Here is an 18,845-nt window from a genome sequence, read left to right as displayed (position 1 = left end):
TTTTTTTATTTTTAATATAAAGTGATACAGCATTTTTAAATTGTCTAAGCAGCAGCAGTGTTTGATATATAATCCATCAGTCACTCAAGACTTAATTGTTTCATGGAAACATGGTAAAAATCCCTGTTGCCCTTTGGTTTCCTCATACTTCAGTAAAGCTCAGGCTGGAGCATGAAGTTTAAGCAAACCACAAAAGAGAGTCAGTTTTTGGAGTAAGCAGTTGCACAAAATGATGAGAATAGATTGCAGACTTTGTAAGACACGCAAAACTTTTTACTGATTTTATCCCCCATGAGTTTCTGGTAGTGACAGTAGAAATATACAGACAAGAAACATGGGCAGAGAGAGAGCACGTCCCGAGTCAGAATTAAACCAGTGGCCATTAAACTAATAACTAATAACCTTTCATCTGCTGCTAAATATGCAATTTGAAGTTGAATGATGATCGAGATGTATTAGAATGAGGGGATATCATTGAACTTGAGCTCTTAAACATGACAAAGTCTCTTGAAGTATTTTGAGTAATGTTTAGGTGTGAAATGTACAAAAATAATATCAGTCCGAGTTACTGTCCAAGTTCCCAAAAATGCTTTTATTTGTTCAGAGCTCTACAGTAACATGTAAACACAACACACCCAGAATCAATCTACATTTTACATCCCATTCTGAATTGATCTTCATTGATAATTACACACATATACTTAAGCAGGAAATAAAACAGTCTGCATACTCTTGTACTTCAGACAAACATTTACTTTCAGTGCAGTTAACAGAACAAATCTATCTATCTTTGTGCACTCAGCACAGACAAAATGCATATAAGGCACAACAACAGGTTTCCATTATGGAAAATAGATTATTCAGAGCAGACTGTAAAGAGGTGAGTTATGAATGTTTAGTGTATCCTGATCAATCATGTTTATACGTCTAAGCTGATTTTGCTGAAATCCAAAATTAAGCCTTTTGTACATTTTCTGAATAGTTGTTGCCAGTCTCACTTTAATGACCAAACATTAACAAGACTTTTTGATAAATCACATTTCTATGAGTACATCTTTAGTGAAAAAAAAAAAGTGACAGTAGTTGTAAATGGTAGAACAGAGAAGAGAAAAATTCACCGACTGATAAAAATAAAGTCAACATAGTTAAGAATAGAAACTTTTATCGACTCTGTACCTCAGTTTGTGTGGGTGACAGAACATTTCTGCTTGCGTTCTTGCGGGTGATGGTGCTGCAGCGGGTGAGGATGTCCTGCGCCTGAGGTCTGGGTGGCACCTTGGGTATTGTGGGGCCCTTGTAGAGGTTGGGGTCAGACACACTGGGGAGCATTCTCCCCTCTGAGCCGCTTGTCGGACTGAGGCGATTGCCCACCGTGGGCGGAGGTGTGTGGCTGAGACGCAGGCGCTCGTCATTGGCGGGGAGGCTCAGGTTGAGGAATGAGCTCGCTGAGGAGGAGCTCTGGTCATCACTGAGACTGAAGTCACTGTCGCTCACAAAGCTTCCATCGCTATCTGTTGTAGGGCTCCGCTCTCGCTGCTGCTCCTCTCCATCCATCTCCACCGTGATCATGGGTGGAGGAGCGTGATTTGCAGAGGAGGGTGTGGCGCCAGCTTTGGCAGCAGAGGAAGGGATGCTCGGTGGGGGTTGCTCTGACAGGACGTTAAGGGAGTGTGACCTTTGCTTGTTTGATAGGAGTGGGTTGGGTGAGGTGGGGCTGACAGGCAGCAGCTGCAGCAGGTTGCCTTGAGAGCGGCTGAGCTGCTGGGACTGCGGTGTCAGCAGGGAGGAGGATAGCGTCAAGGAGGCGCGTTTATCTTGATGGTGGCTTGTCATGCGGATATGAGGGTGGTTGTAGGGCTGCAGGTACATTGTGGGGATGTAACCTGCTTTACCGTTGTGTCTGTGGGGAGAATGTAGCATTGAAATCTGGATTAGTTTACAGGTGGTACAAATGATACAAAAAAAGAAAAATGTACTAAGTTGGTTCAGTTGGTAAGTTATATCTGGGTTCATACATCGTTGTTAATTTGCAAATCATGAACCATCAAATAATAATAAATCTTAAGAATTTACTCTTGACAATTCTTTAACTGACAGAAAATACTTGGCTTTCAGTGTGTAGTTTTGTGTGTCAAATGATATATTAGCATATTATGTTTTTTTTCAGTAATTTCCTAAAAGTAGCTGCTGTGTAACATTTCTTTGAAAGGGTGTAATTTGGTCGTATATGGGAAATATGCTCATAGCGTTTTTAAGGAACAAGCTAATATATTAATATGTAGTTTGACACACAAAACTACACACTGAAGTATTTTCTGTCAGTTAAAGAATTGTTAAGAGTCTAATTTATATTAAGATCTTTTGCAAATTAACAACTATGTATGAACATGAATATTTTTTTCTGTTTTTTCTTAGAATTTGTACCAAATTGCACCACCCTCTCAGTAAAATAGCCTAAAAATGAATTGTTACATACTGGCAAATTACTCCAAAAATTTCCAGGAAACTAATATAAACTTAAAGGACATGTAAAATAAAGTGTTATCAAGACCTATTGATAAGAAATTCTATAAAAGAAATCAAGCTAGAAGCTTCCACACTAAGCCGTTTTGTGTTGCATCAAGATACTGACTCTTATTTAGGCCACAAGCTACAGGAATTTGCTTCCAAAAGAATGTAAAGACATAAGCTCAAACACTGTCTGGTATTCAGTCTTGATGGTCATAACAATAGATGATTGATTGTGTTTACATTGTTTGTTGTCACTGATTGAGTGGATTTTGATCCTCACAGAGGCTTCATTGTTTAACTTTGAATTTGCAGGGTTATTTGCTTTTGCTTATAAGGAAAGGTTTGTAGCACTTCCATTTCAATTTGTGTTTTTTAAAAATAAGCATGTATTGATCATCCTTTTTCTCTTTCTTTGGACTGTGAGAGGGGTCTCTGTGTCACGATCATCAATGCAGTTATAAGAAGAAGAAGGTTAGAAGTTTCAGCCAAAAGTCAAAGGTATTGAATACCTGATGAGCCACCAGCCGTTGTCAGACTTCTGCAGGACTTCCACCACTGTGCCAATGTTTACGGTTATTTCATCGTCTTTGGTGGCTTTGTAGCTCCTGACTGCAGTGTACATGCCTGAGGGTGAAAAAGACGACTTTAAATACGATGTCATGTAGCATCTTGACAAACTTTCATCCACTAAGGCAAGCTGCTGTATGCACCACCTATACAAATATGTGTCGATATGTCTTAAGAAATAGTTTAATAGAAAGTGTATTTAGTGAGGCACCTCTTGCACCAGTCATATCCATGTAATCTTCATCCCCGTCATCGTCATCATCCACTTTCTCCAGGTAGGGGGCAGGGAACCAGGCCATGCGTTTGTCTTCATTCTCCACAAGCCACCACCCTGAGCCAACACAACCACATGTCACACAGGTCCTCGAGCGTATTTTTGGGCTGATGAAACCTATTTTCAAACTGACTGAAGCTTGTTTGCTCACCCGCTTTGTCTTTGATGAGTACGTCCACTTTCTCGTCCATCGCCACTTTGAAAGGTTTGTTCTTGGTGTCTTTGGTCTCGTAAGGGGCCACACACCTGTACGTCTCTGTGACAAACGGCTGAGTCACGTTGCCACCGCCGCCGCCGTGTCCCACATCACTCTTGATGTCATCTTCTGAGGGCATGATCATGATTCTGAGGACAAGAGACGCAGGTTAGGTTAACACAGAACTTCTGCATGTATTATGCTTAATCTGTGCATTAATGGTATATCCTGTGCTCCTTAATCCATGTCTGGATACTATCTTGTTTGGCCCTTGGCATACATAAGCATCCACTTAGGGCCCCTGTCTTTTTTGCCTCCCTGGTACACACAACTTTTCCTTCCTTTAATAGTCTACCAGGTTGTTTCCGAACCTCCAGGTGCAGATTAGTATTTAACACCAAACTACATACATTATTTAGTAAGGAAGGGATGTAAATAAAAAAAAAAACCTTTAATTCCAGTATTCTTAAAAGTAAATTTTTGGAAGGTTAGAAAACCACTTCAAAACTCATAACTTACAATATTTTGTGTTTACAATAATCGTTGCTGTTAGACACATGTAGGAGAGGTAATAGGGCAGAGTTCATCCTGGTGCACTATGTAAGGTTTGGCCAGCTTACTGTTTGCGGTGAATCTGTGCATGGCATCGTCAAGATATCAAAATGCTACAAAGACATTAGAGTCAGTGGTAAATTACCAAATAGCTGAATGAAATGATTAGCTCTCCAATCTGGCCAGTGGCTGTAGTAGCAGCATCTCCAAATGACATCAGTGCAAATTTCCAAGTAGTCGTTATTTGGATAAACTGACCACATATCGGGAATCTAAATGGTTACTTTCTCGCCTGAAAAAATGTTACAGCTTAACAAAGTGACAAATTAATGGTTCTACAGCGAAACTTTCAGCAGCAGCAGCTTTCAGACTGGCCAAAAGACTGCAAAAAATAATGAACGTAGCTACTATGACATCACCCATTGGTTTGTAGACTTGATTTCGGCATTTTGACTGTCGCCATTTCGGATTTTTGGAGCCAGAAGTGACCATATTTGGACAAGAGGGTAGCTGACCCGAACACTAGCTGCTAGCTTGGTTAGCACTGTGCATTTACAGTCTGTGGTTAACCATGATAATGCTAATGCTAATTTTGGCAAGCGAAATCACCTACATGTAGGCACCGACAGTGTCAACAATGTTTTTGTTATTACTCAATTGCTCATAATTCCAGAAGTCCTGCACTCCAGCTTTAATTTTTGAATGTTTAAAAGAAAAAAGAAAAAATTCTAGCCAAATCTTACATAGTGCACCTTTAAATGTGTTTTTTAGCCTACCCGTTCTTGGAGAACTCGGGCTCGAGATCCTGGTCTTTGGGATGGAAGAACTGGATGAGGTCTGCAGACTGAGAGACGCGCGGGTCGCAGCTCAGGAGTTCATTACAATATTTCTGCAAAAGCTTCAGGCGCACCAGTGATTTGGTGGGGCTTTTCCTCCGACCGCTGCGCTTTATCTTTCTGTCTAAACACACACAGGACACCTGAAGTCAAAATCCCAACAACAACCTTTCACTGCTCACAGAAGGTGGGAATTACGCACGACATACCTGTAAATTTGGGGACGATTCTGTCGGATTTCTTCAGCTTGTTTGCGGGTGGGAACGCTTTCTTCAGTTGTTTCTGTAATAAATAGCAGTTGAGTAAAGGCAACAAGATTTATTAAGTCTTATCTACACAAACTTGCATGTACAAGACATAAAAATTGACTTTTTTGTTTCATACTCACGTGCATTTTCTTGAAATCCCGAAAACTTCTATAAACTACAATGTCATTCTGGTCTGACCAAAGCACTGAGGTCATGTACAACTGGAAAAGGAAAAAGCAGATTTTATTACACCGTCGATAGGTACATATTATGACTGTCTTGGCATAAAAGCGACATTAAATGACAGAAGCGAAATAAACTCCATCTGCGCTTACTTTGCTCTTCTCCTTATGCAACACTCCAATTATACGGACGCTAATGGGATACCGCTGGTCCCCCATGGTAATTTAAAAAAAAAAGCCAAAGATAAGATGCAGAAAGTGTGTTGAGTAGTCCAGCAGTGAGCTGCTGTGATGTAGGAATGCTCTGCAGGTGAATTTATATGTCGTCCATCGGCGCAGGTGTGGCTGTGTGAGTCATGCTGGCAAGCAGAGGTGGAAAATATTTTGGTCACGTACAGGAAAATCCAGCATTGCTCCAAAACCCGTGGCTGTGTGGCACTGCAACACAATGCATGATTCTGCATGTCAGAATGAAACCGCACGTTTACGGGAACATTAAGGAAACAATTTGGCTATGTTGTCATTTTGCTTCAGAAAAGTATTTCTGTCTGACATGGTTACGTGGTTAAGCCGATTACAAAGAAACGGTTTTCTCTGGTAATGACTCAGAATATCTTCTACCCTCAAACTAGATTTGAAATTGAAATTGAAATTAGATTTCTTTTTCTTTTTTCACACCCTACACATGGATGAGGGCATATTGTTTCTTTTTTTAAAATGAATAAATATTCTAGGAGGCAAGAACTGAAGTAGCAAATACATACAGTATAAGAAGATATAAATTGCATTTCTAATTATGTTGATCCCCATTTCCAGTGGTGGAAAGTAACTAAGTACATTGAAGCTACTCAAGTACTGTACTTAAGTACAGTTTTTAGGTACTTGTACTTTACTCGAGTATTTCCATTTGATGCTACTTTATACTTCCACTCCACTACATTTCAGAGGGAAATATTGTACTTTCTACTCCACTACATTTATCTGACAGCTTTAGTTACTTTTCAGGTGAAGATTTGACACAATGGATAATATAACAAGCTTTTAAAATACAACACATTGCTAAAGATGAAACCAGTGGTTTCCAACCTTTTTGTCTTTTGAGCTCCACCAAATAGTGATTTTTCCCTCTAAACTTCTCACGTGGTCTCATTTCAATAAATGTTCAAATGATCCAATATTTCTCCAAAAATCAAAGATTAGAGAAAAAGCCCAAAAACTGAAAACAGATTTGTGTATCAGAACTTTGTTTTTTCTTCTTTCCTCTCTTATTAATCATCTCACGACCCCTCAGGTTTATGGTGACCTGGTGACCCTTTGGAGGGGCCTGAACCCTAGGTTGGGAACCACAGGACTAAACTGGCTAACTGTATATGAAGTAGTTCAAACTAGCTCCACCTCCAGCAGCTACAACAGTAACATGCTGCTTACACACTGATGCTTCAGTATTAATAATCTAATGATGTCATATAGAATAATATATCAGTCAGAGGGACCAAACCACTACTTTTACTGCAATAGATTTTGCTGCTGATAGTTATGTACTTCTGCTTAAATAGGATTTTTCATGCAGGACTTGTAATGGACTGTTTTTACATTGCTGTATTGGTACTTTTACCTAAGTAAAGTATCTGAGTACTACTTCCACCACTGCCCATATCTACTAAGTTCACCCTCATCATCCTGAACACAGCTCGATTCAAAGACAGAAATGTAACACTGTTTAACTCTAAAACTCCATCGCTTATCAATACACACTAAAAAAACACCAGTCAGCATTAAAATACTTGACCGCTCTTATGAAACTTGCCAGCATTGTTAAAACAGATAAGAAGTTGTTGCCCACATACATTTTCCTCATAACTTTCAGGCTTCACGTGAATATTATTTCCTCCTCTGTTCAGTCAGGCTTTGTTAGCTCAGGCACTTACACCAAACCTGAGCCACATTAACCATTTACTGGTTTTGTTTATTTTATGATAGAAAGCTGTACTGGATAAAAAGTTTAATAATTGGCCATTCAATCGAACTCCCAAAGTATATTTGTTTTTCCTGAAAAACATTCTCATATAAAAATGCCACATCAATGAGTATCTAAAGAAATGGAACCCTGCGTTGGAGTCTTCTTATCATTTATCACTAAGTACATAACTAAGAACTTCACCATAAAAACAGTTGTTTTTGAAAAACATAATAAAAGAATGGAGGATGCCAGCATTTTGGCGGGGGATAAACTACATAGGATTTGAATGAGAAGGATTTGAATCACTGCCTCCATCTCCAGGGATTTGTGAATGTGTGTGTAAAAAGTTACAGGATTGTGGGGATGAGCTATTGTACTATAGAACCAGTACAAAGTTAGTCAGTCAGACACTGCTTAATGTTCAGAGGTTTGGAACTTTATGAGCTAGTTTGGGGCTCTGGGGCATGTTGTCCAAGGAGATAAGAAGTGAAACTTTTTGTGGTTCACTGCTGACATCTAGTGCTGACTGCTGTGTTCACTTCGGTCACCTGTCTCAACTTTACCAGTAATGGGCGCATCAATTCAACTGTCCAGATTAGAAGAAATAAAATAGGACTCAAAATAATAACAAAGAATGTGTAAATGTGTATGAAATAGTTCACTTTTTAATTCCTCCTCACACAATACACTCAATTAGATTTATCATACATCTTTTCTAAATTGATCTTTTTAAATCAGTTGTATTCAAACTTTTTAACGACACACTCTCAAATAAATATTTGTTACATGATTAATGACAAAGCAAATTATCTTGAAGTTATATGGAACATTTGTAAGATTTTCCATCCAGATACTATTCATGGAAAAAAACAAAAAACAAAAAACAAAACATAGTGCGAATAGTATTCACACAACCCATCAAGCCTGCTTGTCATGCTGCAGGCTGCCAAGTCATGTAAAAGTCTATAAGCAACAAAGAGGCAGGCAAACTTTTATATCAATCTCTTTCCAGAAGGATCCATCAGAAGGACACAAAGTTCTGTCATGTTTTTGCACAGTTTCTCCCACAGAAATATACTCATGATTTCTTTCAAGTAAAACATTACTAATCTAACCACTTGTGAGAAAAGGGAGATTTACAAACATTTAAAAGTGTAAGGCAGCAGGTTTTTACTAAAGCATCATCCTACTTAACACTTAATGAGCCACAAGGTGCTTTTAATACAATATTCTCCACTAAAGGGCAGAACAATAACACACAATGACGTAATGTTATGTAACTCTGTGTGTTACGTCTTAACTGTTGTGCCTTCGTTTAAAAAGTTAGGAGAAAAATGAACTGCCACATTTAGCCGCTTCTAAACATGGAAATAATGTGGGAAAGGATGAAAATGACCATGAGCGGACTGTAACTGAAGAAAACTAAGATTGTACTCTACTAAGATTAACATTCAACACACTGCATTGTTTTTGTTGCATTACACATCAACTCTTCCCCCATCACTCAAAACTCCACGTGTGCCCCCTGAGATGCGCACACCGACATCTCTAATCTCCTGCCGTTTGTCGACACCTCTTATGTGACTGAAATTCTGAAAGACCTTGTGTTTTAAAATGAATTATGAACTGGAATGTACTGTCACATGTCTGAGCTTAAAATGCTGGTCTACGCAATAAAATAAGCCTCCTTATTTATTCCATGATTCTTTATTTTTCCTTGTGCATTTTAACTGAGGGTCACTCTTGATTAAAAAAATAAATAAATCACTCTGAAAGAGAAATAATCTGAAAATAAGTTAGTGAGTAGTGATAGAAACCCTAACTATTAGTGACCTTTGGCTTGCATAGAAAAAAACAAAACAAAACAAAAACTGATGTTGAGCCATTATTAGACTTTTCGGTGCGTTGTGTTTAGAGGATTTTCTGAAGCAGCAGCAGCAGCAGCTTGGAAATGATTGGTTACTAATGACCTGTTCAGAGGTCAATGTTGCTGTAATCCTAACTCAGCCGATTCCAGCTCCATCACATTCAACTGTTGGTTTTCAGTTATAATACGTACTGCCTGAATGTACCGTCCCTGATCAACAGACCGTGTCTTACAGAACTTGCATAAAAACTAGATCACTGCTCATCGTTGCTTCTTTTGCAACATTTTGGCAAGGACCCCCCCCTGCTATCATACTCTGTATCAATCACTACGGGGCGTCAAAGTGTTATTGCAAAGATAATTGTATTAAGTAGAAATAAATTAAGCTTTACTGAAAAAAAACTCTTTATACTCTTTTTAAAAGAGTACCATCTTTTACTTTTGCAACTCTTAACTGAAAGGCAAAGAAATTACGTTTCCACTGAAGGAAAACAGGAACCTTTTTTGATGTCCAACTACAGGGGTGCAGATCCTATAAGAGCGCCAAGAATCCAGATAGTACAAAATTAAAATTAAAAAAACAGGCCAAAAAAGGACAAATTAAAATCAAAAAATTAAATCCCAGGCAAACATCAGTTCTACGGCAACTGTGAGACCTGCCCATCTCTCACTAATCTTCGTCTTCTTTTTAACTCTTCTCTCTCTGCGCCATCTTTCTTTCAGTCCATCAGAAGAGGGACGAGTGACCACACATTTGTTTCCTTGCAGCGAGGAAAACGGGTCAGCTCCAGTCTTGGCATTAAAGGGCTCTCTGTCGTTCCCGTTCCATTTAACAGCAGGGCGGGGTGAACTGTCCCCTCCTTGACTCAAAACGTGTGTGTGTGTTTGTCACCGAAATTCATAAATGGGCATACTGTGTTCTCGAACATGGTTTAGGTTTAGGGACTGGTACCTGAATTTAAAAAAAGAAGAAAGAGTGATATCAGCATAAGAAACAAGCGTTAATGTGACAATAAAAAAATCATTGAACTTGGTTCGTAATGCTGGTGGTTACCATTCTGAGCTCCTGTGGTAATAGTAGCCCTCAATAGTGGCTGTGGACTTCTGGAAGCAAATGTAGTAGAAGCCTGCGAAGGAAGCGCCACTGATATCTTTGATAGTGTGGTCTGGAACTAGAAATTGCTCCTTAGGGTGCAGGAAAAAAAAAAAACAACACAGTGGAGGTCAGAGTTGAAAGCTAATATGAGTAAGAAGAGAGATGACAGATCACAGTAAGAGGATGTACTAACCTTCCACCTCATGAAGACATAATCACTGCTGTCCAGAGCCTCATAGTCAAAGTCGTCTGAGTTGAAGCTTTTGGCGTATTTGTAAAAAGGCTGAAATTTGCCCTGGTAAGAGTTAATTAAATACTGATCAGGGAATAGAAAGTATGGAGATTATAACAAGACAAAATCCTCACATGATTGTCTGGCATGTGAATTATCTTCATCAATCATTACTTGCTTAGAAAATAAGAATGTTCCTTGATGAAAGCATTCAAAAAGTTTTTCCTGCCACTTTTCCTTTCATGTGTTGTTATTCCAGAAATAGTCAAACAAAATTAAAAAGACCAAACATAATTCTGCACAACTTATATTTTTTTTTCTGGAGGACATAAATCAGACATTCACAGTTAGACAAAGAGCTGCAGGCGACAGGTACATACTGCAATTTGGGTGAACTTAAACTTCCAACATGTCTGAGCAACGACTTTCACTGTTGTCCTATAGTAAGCCACTTGCATTATGACTGCTCATGGTAACACACATCACTTATCCAAACTGTATGGAAATTTGTCACAAGCCCAGCAGCTAAAAACAGCTGCACAACATTAAACAAATGTCCCAGGAATGCACAAATAATGTCATGCCAAATTTGTGCACTGTGATTAATCGATCTTTGATTAACAGCTGTTACTACATCAGAGCAAAATAACAGAATAAGGACATACCCAGTGCTTTCTGTCCACATCTTCATCTGCGTCCCACTTCCTTGTTAAAAAAGGTCTCTTTCGACTGATAATTTCACCAGCAAAGAATGTTGTGAGAGTGGGATACTCCTGTTGCACAGCGGGAAGGAAAGAAGGAGAGATGGTGATAACTTTCTTTCGAAATGCATGTGTACATTTTATATTTGCTTTTAAACCTGCATTAAAAAAATGCTTCTGCTCTGATAATCCGACACATTTAGATTTCCTGTATGACTCATGTGTCGTGCAACAGGCTATGAACTATGCATCAGCAGAAAGATTACAGTAGACTATGTAGCCCTAATGACAAATTTAATAGCTTTCTCCACCCATGTCCTGAATATGTTTCAATATCTGGATATACCTGTACAGCTTATTTAAAAATAATTGTGTTGTAAATCAAACAGCATAATTTTGCTTCAGTTAAAATTTGACTCAATACTTCTGCAGAGGCACAGACACAACTTGGCAAAGTGTTACTCATCTTTCGCTCCACTCCGCCACAGCCAAAATTTAATACAGTATCCTGCTGACCTTTTCACTTCCATGTGTTGCATAATGTAATGGATATACAGTTGACACACTTAAGCTAAGGTCTGGAGTGTTAGACCTTAGAGGTTACACCAAATGGCATCACACACTGTCTCCGTCTTATCAGTGTCACAATTCAGCCTGCATCAAGCGAGTGGAAACCAGTTGTGATTAGTCGTTGACAGAATAAAGGTCAGTCTAACTACATCTGACCTAGTTTGAAAAGCTTACCTCAGTCAGGCCTTTGATTTTCAAGTATCCACACAAATATGAGTCCTCCACAGTCACATGCTGTCCAAGATAAACACATTTTAGGAACACATAATTAGGTATCTGAAATAGCCTCAACGCACAGGTGTAAAAAATGTTCTCCTTCTTCTTAATGGCAGTCTGATAGTATACTAGATGTTGTGTGAACAGATACGAAACCTTATAAAGAGTGCATGCAGACAAGGATTATACTGTCTGTTGACACTGCTCCCACGTCAACACTAGTATAGTAATTCCATTAATTTAGGTAGCTAACAGCTAGTTGCACAAAATGCTAACGTGTTTTGGTATCATGTACTGCATAACAGGTGTCGAAATTAATTAAATGTGGTCCAGATGTAAAATACCATAGTAGAAACCTAGTCCTGTGGGCTGGCTCAAAATTAGGTCAGCGTGTTAGTACTGTCTCACCATATAAAGCTAAGCGAGTAAACGTCAGCTAGCTAGCAAGTTAGCGACTAATGATATTTGCATGCAATAAGAAACAAACTACTGTTAAAACGAAACCGGACTGGTGCACGTCACAAATAAATGTACCTGCAGGACAACCTCAACGTCGTAAGAGTTGCCTTTGCTCTTCTGATAACCCCGAAACTGTGAGCCGCTGTAGAGCAGCGAGGTGGCCACCCCCGGCTGGTGGGTGTTGATCGGGGCAGGGGGTGTAAGAGAGGCCGAGGATAAGCAGGCCGTGCCGGTGGTACTGCAGCACTCTGCTCGGACAGGCATGATGAGCGCTAACGTGTCACCGTCAGCAACCGTCATGAACTTTGTGTCTGAGCACACCACAGCTGGACAGAGAAGTGTTACTGACAGAGGACGGTTTGCTAGCTGCATAAAATCCCAGAGGTCCGAAACTGTGCTCAATTTTGCAGCGCTGCTCACGAACTGGCCACTTATTAGTGGACTCTGCAACGTCTCATGTGAGAATCCAGCTTCCCTAAATTTAATTGGTTGGAAATGATTGAGCAACAGTCTCATTGGATAACGTACGGAAAGGCATTCTGGGAGTTGTATTTATTCTGAGAGTACACTACACAACCACCAGCAATGAGATACTTGCGATGTTTTGGTGCTTATTTTAGAAAGTAGGCTATGTTTTTTTCTTTTAAATATACTGCCTCTAATAAAATTGTTGTGACTCCTCTGCAAACTGCACACTCACAATGCCATACATCTTTAGTTTCTTGTACTAAATATAACTCAGTTATGTGTTGAACTTCTTTCTTTATTTAATTCTATTTGTATAATTTCTAAAAACTAAAAAGTGTTCAAGAAATTCCTTCTTTTAATAAATATTATGGACAAGATTGTGATTTGAGTTTATGTGTAAATTTTTAGGATTTTTTAAACTGGGTCATTTATTTTGTTTTTCTTGTGAATTCAGAGTTGTTTTTTAGTATATTGTGAATATATATTTTTCTTTTTCTTCTTTTGGTCTAATTTTCCACACACTTTTTGTACTGTTGTTTGTCTTGTAATGTTATTGTTCCTTTAATAAAGATTTTTTAAAAAGACAAGAGAAGTGAACTCCACACAAATCTTATGCACATGTATTTGGGTGACCGGGGAACTTGGGAGGACACTAAGAAAGTAAATCAAAATATCTTTATTATCTCAACACAGGCAGCAAGAAATACAGGAACATATTATTTCTGACATTTGTTATTGGGTATGGTACATATAGCAAAAGAAATTGAGGAATATTATTACTTGGATACAATGAAATGTGTTTCTGTTGTTCACACAAGATGTGAAAATGTGCCTTTTCCATTCTTTTTTTGGACTCAAATGTCTCATTGATCATGCTACTGCAACTCTTCCAGCTGCTCCCTCAAATAGTCCATATATCTGTGGATGCCTGAGATGCGCATGCGGCTCCGCTTAAGTTCTGTGTCTTGAATCTGTAACAAAAAGCAAACAATTACAAACCTGGGAAACAAAGAGTAGAGGAGAGATAAATCAGGGCAGCTTGTTTTGATGTAATTTCAGCTTCCTACCCCTTTAATGAGGGTCACTTTCCAGGTATTGATACGTGTAACCAACTGAGTCTCTCGGTCATTGATCTTCAGCAGGTGGTTATCATGGCCGGTGGCCAGTGCGTCCATCACTGTGTCTTTGTCTGTAAATAGCTACACAGAGAAACACAAGTGAAAAATGTGTCATGTCCCAACCAGACTGTTGTTGCAGGATATTCACTGTCATCAACATTCACTTTAGATTGCTATTACTCTGCTAAACTGTGGTTGTATTTTATCTGTTAATGTTAACACCTTGTGCAGTCATTTTGAATGATCTCAGATTAAACAGAGCCAAACTGAGAGAGAAGTGCTAATCAACATTTGCAATAAAACTATAGTCTCAGTCATAACTTACCATTCTAACATCATCTGGCAGGTCCTCCTCCAACTTGTCCTTGGCTACTTTCTCCAGAGTGGCTACAGCAATCTCTCGCACCTTCTCATTATAGTCATCTTCCAGATCTCGACATTGGGCAAATGTATGATTGTGTCAAGGAAAGTGTTAAAGTCCTTCTCTGCTCAAAAATATTTTTTTAATTGTTTCTAATGTTGGATGAATGATGTATTTTAAGTGTTTGACACTGGAAGGCTGTTTTCATGTTCATCTGCTTAAAGTGGAAAGTTTCTCTGTGCTCACTGGTAATCAGATTTTTAGCGGTCGGCCTATAAACAGGATTTATGACATCACAACTATTTTGGACACCAATCCTGATCCAGTATTCAATTTACACAAGTGTGATGTGGAAACTTGAAGCCTCCAGTGCACAAACAAAGAGAGTGGACTTTACCATGAATCAGGAGACATCTTGTGTCCAGCAGGAAAACCTTTGAAATGAAGAAATATTTGCATATTTTCATACTGTAGATTCTGGCATTTTTAATGGTAAGGATTTTAAAGTCATAATTATACTTTTTCGTGGAAAAAAAAATCAGACACACGATTTGTTCCAAGGAGAGTATTTTTATATGCCTTAATACATGTCCGGAGGGGATCTTTAATTAGACCATTGCTAATTTTGTATCTAAACTATGTGTGTGTGTCACCAAATGCTGACATTTAAACAAGACTGGATTAATGGCCAAGATTATATTTAAATTGAAACAAAATTCAAGTTGGATTTCAAGAAAGTCTTTTCTCTAGGTGAGGAGGTTCAGGTGGGGGTCAGGTAAGCCTATAATAGAGGAAGTTCTGCCTGGATGCCCTAGTGGGTTAATGTGGGATTGCATCAATAGTGTTGAGACTTATCTTGATTTCTATTTCAAGAAAATAATGTCATGCACTTAAGATAGAACATTAACAACCAGTGTTACTGGAAATAATCCCAAGCTTTTAGGGTGATGCACAGTAAAAAAAATAAATAAATAAAGGATATGTCCCTTGAGCTGTTTCACTGAAGATGACAACCATGTCTGAGATGTTGGTGTCAAGCTTTTTGATGATATCCTGAAATGAAAAGGCAGCATCACTGTGTAAATGTTAAAGTAAAGCACAGTAACAGAGTTTTTTGGCATGTGTATATATACTACATAATACATAGTACAGAAGGTATAGACACACTTACCTCCAGCTGGCTGACCAGCTGAAAATCCAGCTCCATAAGGTTGTTACAGAGTAGGTCGATTTCATCATTGCACTGGGTGACCTTGACCTTCAGGAGTTCTGGTTCTGATAAGTGCTGCAACTCTTCTATCCTCTAGAAAGGTGTCAACAGGGGACATATTGTTATACTAATCAATAATACACAACAGGCCTGTTCCAAGTAGAAGATTTATTGAGTTATCTGGATACGTTTACTGACAATGACCCAGAACAAGTCTTTTTAAAACATTATGGTCCTCATAGCTCACCTCTTTGTGTTTCTGCTCAAAATTTGCCAATATTTGTGATGCTCTGAGCTGGTAGTGAGGCACAGCTTTAGAGTGACCGCTGAAGAAGGAGTTCACCTCTGCTTCTCTTCGCTTATGCTCAGCCAGGCCATTTTCAAATAACTGCACACACAGCTCCACCATTTGGTGCTCAAATGTAAGTATAGGGTCAAGGAATTCCAGGAATAATTTCCGCTGATTTTTTTTCTCATCAATTACACACCTGTGCATGGATTAGTAAGCCAAGACAACAAAGGATATGTGTGAAGCAGAGTAACGACTTCTGGCAGGTAGTGTAGTTTGTCTGCCTCTGGATCATCTTTGAACATGTCCTTAAACAGATAAGACCCATCCAGGAACTCCACAAAGGCATCCTGTAGAAAAGAAAAACTGAAGTGACACACAGCATGTATAAATGCTCAGTGAACAACGACCGCATCACCAAATCTGAACTTTATATTACGTGGTGTAATTGTAGCTCAGCTTCCTGTCTTTGCTTAGCCTCTGCAGCTTGTTGCATCTGCAAGCCATCACGTTTCATTTTCTCAAGGTCATAGTGGTATTTTATCAACGCCTCCTTTTTCTGCACATAGACAAACATGATTTAATTTGTACAGTATCAATATGGCATATTATAAATCACCATGGGCACAATTTCCAAACAAAAAGAAAATTATCTATAAAAATGCCAGTTGCTTAAAGTGAAAAGACTTGTGTGACAACTTGGGTTTGTGTCAAAACACACCACAATTTATACTCACTGTCTTCTCATCGAGATATCTGTAGTCTAGGCAGTTCAAGTTTGGAAAGTAGGCAGCAATGAAAAGTTTGTAATCGCCCTCCTCAGAGACAGGATTTCCAAGTAGGTTGAGGGTGAACAGGTTCTTAAATGTCCTGAGATAGAGCACCTTTGAAATGCATTAGATTTGCATTAGGTAAAGTGAACAAATGTTATATATCACTTGCAATATAAATGCAGTATATTACAGTATTCATGCAAGGCAAATATGTTACATTGTCCAGCTGTCCGACGAGGTTGTTTGAAAAGCAGAAAAAAGTTAGTTTCTCAAGTGTGTCCATGTTTTCAATGACAGGAATTTTGTTGTTGGACAAATTCAGCACTTCGAGCTTCCGCAGAGACTCCAGACCCTCAATTTTCTCAATGCTGTTGAACGACAGATCTAAAAGACACATTGAGACTGACCGTCATGATTGCTTGTAGTTACAGGGCTCATATTTTAAGCTTTTTTAGGTTTATCATGCCATGTTGTCCACATGCAAACTGTGAGCAAAATATCAATAAAAAGCTTCATCCTACCGAGCCATGTCAGATTAATCAAAAAGTCCAGACCCTCAATCTTCTTTATGATGTTGTTGTTCAATTCAAGCTTGGTCAAGGACTTGCATTCCCATAAATGGTCAATCTTTAGGATGTCTGTGAACAAACAAACTCTTAGCTAAATACCCGAACCTAATACACATTCATACACTGAATGAATTTAAATGATAGGTTCACAATTTTTCAAGTCTGCATGTCTTTAAAACAAGTCAGTTGCCTGTATGAGCACTGAAAGAGGTTTTCCTCGCTGTAATCATTCCTCCTGTTCATACTGACTTACATGAGGTTTCAGCAGTCTGAGTTAATCATATCAAGTGGATACGTGCCACATTTACAGACTTTTTAGCATCAAATTTCCTCTTTGTGTTTCCTTTGACAGTGTTTTCCTGTTGAGCTCCGGTGGAATTTGGTGCTAAAAAGACTGTAACGTTGAAAGATATCTACTTAATTTTAATATTTTGGACAACTGAAGCTTCATATTAGCAAGTGTGCTAATAAGCGTTTTGCACAGAAGGAGGACTGTGGATTTTGGCCCCCGTCACTCACAGTGCATTATGGAGGGATCTTCTAATGACCAGTATGAACAGGAGGAATGAAAAACCTATTTCAGTGTTCATTTGGGCACCTGATTATTGTTTTCAAACAGACTTGAAAAATTGTGAACCCGTCCTTTAATGTTTTTTCTCACTTCTGTATTGCAGACATAGATTAGAAACTTCATCTAAGTTGATTCCCTTCATCTTGGCAATAAGCTCAGCCACATCTTGAGGACTTTCCTCTATTATTGCCTTCTTCAGAACCGTATCTTCCGTCAAAATGGGCTGAAAATGAATAAAATAGTGGCTCATCCTGCAGCTTGTGGTGTTGGAGGCACACTTGACTTCACTTTACCCTCTGCCAAAAGGAGAGAGGTAGGACATATTTTGTTAATTTGGAGCTAGGTTTGTTCAGTTAAGGATGATGTCGAACGATAATGCAAGAAAAAAAGAAGGTGTAATTTAGATAGGCTGACATTAGCTAACACCGTCATTAGATTGAGTGAATGGGCTTGCCAGGCAATTATCATTAGCGTTAGCAAACATTAACAAGTTTATACTACCTACCAATGACAACCGCAAAATCTATTTACTGTTGTTTACTTCCGATATAGACAACTTAAAAAAAACCCCGAACAAACAAGTAATACAAGTTTTTGTGCCTAGTAAAGTCAGTATCTTACCTCTTAACCTCTGTTGTTTAGACGTTGTTACATAGCAACAGGCTGACTCAAAGCTGCGTTCAAGTACCATCAAGTGATTCTGTTAATATAACCTTTCAACCTCAAAATATACTCGCTTGACTTATAAATATTTATAATAACAACGCAAAACAAAAAAAAAACCGTTTAGCTATGATGACACTAAGATTTTGTGCGGTTGATTTCTTTTGTTTTAACATCTTTGTCAAAAGTAAAATATGAGCTATATCCATTTTTCTATTTTCATGTTCAATATTTATGTTCTATATTTCAAATGATTAATGCCTGAGTTCATTGTTTTATTGTTGTTCTCCGTAAATGTATATACAATCACGATGCACTCTAAAGTGAAATTCATATTTATATGTATGGAGATGTTT

General features: G+C 38.5%; 3 protein-coding genes across 4 annotated transcripts; all 3 read right to left on the bottom strand.

Annotated features, from left to right (window-relative positions):
• Positions 1–585: 585 nt before the first annotated feature.
• On the bottom strand, positions 586–5,712 carry noxo1a (NADPH oxidase organizer 1a). Its single transcript, XM_042392836.1, has 8 exons — positions 5,520–5,712; positions 5,325–5,405; positions 5,146–5,218; positions 4,877–5,060; positions 3,504–3,697; positions 3,290–3,409; positions 3,021–3,135; positions 586–1,900 (listed from the first exon to the last, which is right to left on the bottom strand). The coding sequence occupies exons 1-8, from the start codon at positions 5,583–5,585 to the stop codon at positions 1,162–1,164; spliced, it is 1,572 nt and encodes a 523-aa protein (XP_042248770.1). The 5' UTR covers positions 5,586–5,712; the 3' UTR covers positions 586–1,161.
• A 2,253-nt stretch (positions 5,713–7,965) lies between these two features.
• Positions 7,966–12,967, bottom strand: gid4 (GID complex subunit 4 homolog). Its single transcript, XM_042392858.1, has 6 exons — positions 12,543–12,967; positions 11,967–12,026; positions 11,187–11,294; positions 10,483–10,584; positions 10,248–10,378; positions 7,966–10,145 (listed from the first exon to the last, which is right to left on the bottom strand). Exons 1-6 carry the CDS (start codon positions 12,837–12,839, stop codon positions 10,082–10,084), a joined length of 762 nt encoding a protein of 253 aa, XP_042248792.1. The 5' UTR covers positions 12,840–12,967; the 3' UTR covers positions 7,966–10,081.
• Positions 12,968–13,595: 628 nt separating this feature from the next.
• drc3 (dynein regulatory complex subunit 3) lies at positions 13,596–18,552 on the bottom strand. 2 transcript variants are annotated; one of them, XM_042392837.1, is made up of 13 exons: positions 18,448–18,552; positions 17,917–18,122; positions 17,208–17,324; positions 16,904–17,070; positions 16,651–16,797; positions 16,353–16,472; positions 16,151–16,263; positions 15,872–16,046; positions 15,586–15,717; positions 15,397–15,467; positions 14,379–14,502; positions 14,003–14,134; positions 13,596–13,906 (listed from the first exon to the last, which is right to left on the bottom strand). In XM_042392837.1, the coding sequence occupies exons 2-13, from the start codon at positions 18,074–18,076 to the stop codon at positions 13,811–13,813; spliced, it is 1,554 nt and encodes a 517-aa protein (XP_042248771.1). In that variant the 5' UTR covers positions 18,077–18,122; positions 18,448–18,552; the 3' UTR covers positions 13,596–13,810. The 2 variants fall into 2 exon arrangements, with proteins under 2 accessions (XP_042248771.1, XP_042248772.1); XM_042392838.1 differs by lacking the exon at positions 18,448–18,552 and adding an exon at positions 18,332–18,439.
• Positions 18,553–18,845: the final 293 nt, after the last annotated feature.

Source organism: Thunnus maccoyii, chromosome 18 (genome assembly GCF_910596095.1).
Source record: "Thunnus maccoyii chromosome 18, fThuMac1.1, whole genome shotgun sequence".
Taxonomy (NCBI): Eukaryota; Metazoa; Chordata; class Actinopteri; order Scombriformes; family Scombridae; genus Thunnus; species Thunnus maccoyii.
Note: the sequence above shows the minus strand (reverse complement) of the source record. Positions and strands in the feature narration are given on the sequence as shown.

Excerpts from the sequence above, each read along its gene's own strand:
- noxo1a (XM_042392836.1), bottom strand. The coding sequence starts at position 5,585 with ATGGGGGACCAGCGGTATCCCATTAGCGTCCGTATAATTGGAGTGTTG. Across the intron at positions 3,410-3,503 it reads ACTCATCAAAGACAAAGCGG|GGTGGTGGCTTGTGGAGAAT; the intron begins GTGAGCAAACAA and ends GTGTTGGCTCAG. Across the intron at positions 1,901-3,020 it reads AACGGCTGGTGGCTCATCAG|ACACAACGGTAAAGCAGGTT; the intron begins GTATTCAATACC and ends TTCTCCCCACAG.
- gid4 (XM_042392858.1), bottom strand. The coding sequence starts at position 12,839 with ATGCAGCTAGCAAACCGTCCTCTGTCAGTAACACTTCTCTGTCCAGCT. Across the intron at positions 12,027-12,542 it reads ACGTTGAGGTTGTCCTGCAG|CATGTGACTGTGGAGGACTC; the intron begins GTACATTTATTT and ends TATCTTGGACAG. Across the intron at positions 11,295-11,966 it reads AAATCAAAGGCCTGACTGAG|GAGTATCCCACTCTCACAAC; the intron begins GTAAGCTTTTCA and ends GCTGTGCAACAG.
- drc3 (XM_042392837.1), bottom strand. The coding sequence starts at position 18,076 with ATGAGCCACTATTTTATTCATTTTCAGCCCATTTTGACGGAAGATACG. Across the intron at positions 16,798-16,903 it reads TCGTCGGACAGCTGGACAAT|GTGCTCTATCTCAGGACATT; the intron begins GTAACATATTTG and ends TGCATTTCAAAG. Across the intron at positions 14,503-15,396 it reads AGTGAAACAGCTCAAGGGAC|ATTTGCCCAATGTCGAGATC; the intron begins ATATCCTTTATT and ends ACACAATCATAC.